A 1,266-nucleotide genomic window follows, 5' to 3' on the forward strand; every position below is an offset into this window, starting at 1 on the left:
CATAACATTATTAATGCGTGAGAGTTATTAATCACAACTATACACTTGATTTTTCAATCAGTGGTTACATTAACATTTTCTAGTAATAAAAATTAAATTAAAAACTAGCAACAAATTGTTAATTAGTAGGAGAATTAAGACCCAAACCTGATTCACTGCTGGGATGTAAACTTCTTGATTGTTACTTATCTGCAAATCAATATCAGCTGCTCCTTGGTTGGTCTGCAAATATTTGGTTAGTTCATGAGAGTTAAAGCATATGATAAAACTCATGTAACCTATGATTTAAATTACATGAAATAACCACAACAAACAAACATGATTCATGTATATTTCACAAAAAATAATCCAAATCATATACAAGATTCATGTATATCTCACAAAAATAATCCAAATCATATTCATGTATGAGTTCCAAGACTATGTAAAGGAGGAAAAGAACTCACTTCCGCCATAGGAGGTGGTGGTGCCATGACCGGGACATAGGATGGCACCATATGCCTTGAAGAAGACTCTCCAATTTCAAAATCCGGATTCTTGAGAGTTACATCCCTATGATAATAAAGATTCTTAAGATACTTATTAACAAACTCACACAATTCACGACGATCTTTATTGTTCATGTCGGGGTCTCCCATCTTCCCTCCTTCAAGACACTTGAACATGGCTTCCTTAAGGCGAATCTCCTTGTTATCTTCAACCATTCTACGTTCTTGTTTCTTGGCTTTTTCGATACATTGGTTGAGAAAATCCTTTTGGTTCATCATAATCCTTTTCGTCGCTGTCTCCGTATCTACCCTCTTGATCACATCGCTCACCTCTGGTTCTGATGGCCACACGTCTGGAGTTGGTTTTTCTGGATCGTAGATGACTGCACATGCATCAACACCGCACAAAGTCTTGATCTCACTGAGTTTTTTCTTTAACCCGTCTCCCCTACGCCTGAGTGTTGTTCTCCTAATCGAATCATTGGATATGTAAGCTAGCTTAAGTTTTCTTCTTTTTCCCATGACTACACTAAAGAGATGTGGTTTTTTTCATTACAATGTAGATACAAGACATATCTTTATACTGAAGTGAAAAGGTCCACATATTGGTTGTCACTTGTCAAGTTGGTGACTAAAATTAATTATAAAAAATTGGTATTCCAAATTTGAGTTAATTTTATTAATTAGCTTAATGTATTACAATAATTGTGTATTTATTATTGAGATAACAAGTGTTAATTGTGAAGTTAACTTTCACTTTAAAAACACGTTCGAAACG

At 34.6% G+C, this 1,266-nt stretch overlaps 1 protein-coding gene across 1 annotated transcript in view; it reads right to left on the minus strand.

Moving 5' to 3' along the window:
- Positions 1-1,033, minus strand: part of LOC17889890 (agamous-like MADS-box protein AGL80) — a 4,404-nt gene extending 3,371 nt beyond the window's left edge. Inside the window, exons 1-2 of the mRNA XM_023785013.1 lie at positions 447-1,033; positions 148-222 (exon numbers count right to left, since the gene is read on the minus strand). Of these exons, the coding sequence (XP_023640781.1) occupies positions 148-222; positions 447-1,010 (639 nt within the window). The 5' untranslated portion in view covers positions 1,011-1,033. The remainder of the gene's footprint in view (positions 1-147; positions 223-446) is intronic.
- Positions 1,034-1,266: the final 233 nt, after the last annotated feature.

The sequence above is a fragment of the Capsella rubella genome, unplaced genomic scaffold (genome assembly GCF_000375325.1).
Source record: "Capsella rubella cultivar Monte Gargano unplaced genomic scaffold, Caprub1_0 scaffold_4, whole genome shotgun sequence".
In the NCBI taxonomy this organism is placed as follows: Eukaryota; Viridiplantae; Streptophyta; class Magnoliopsida; order Brassicales; family Brassicaceae; genus Capsella; species Capsella rubella.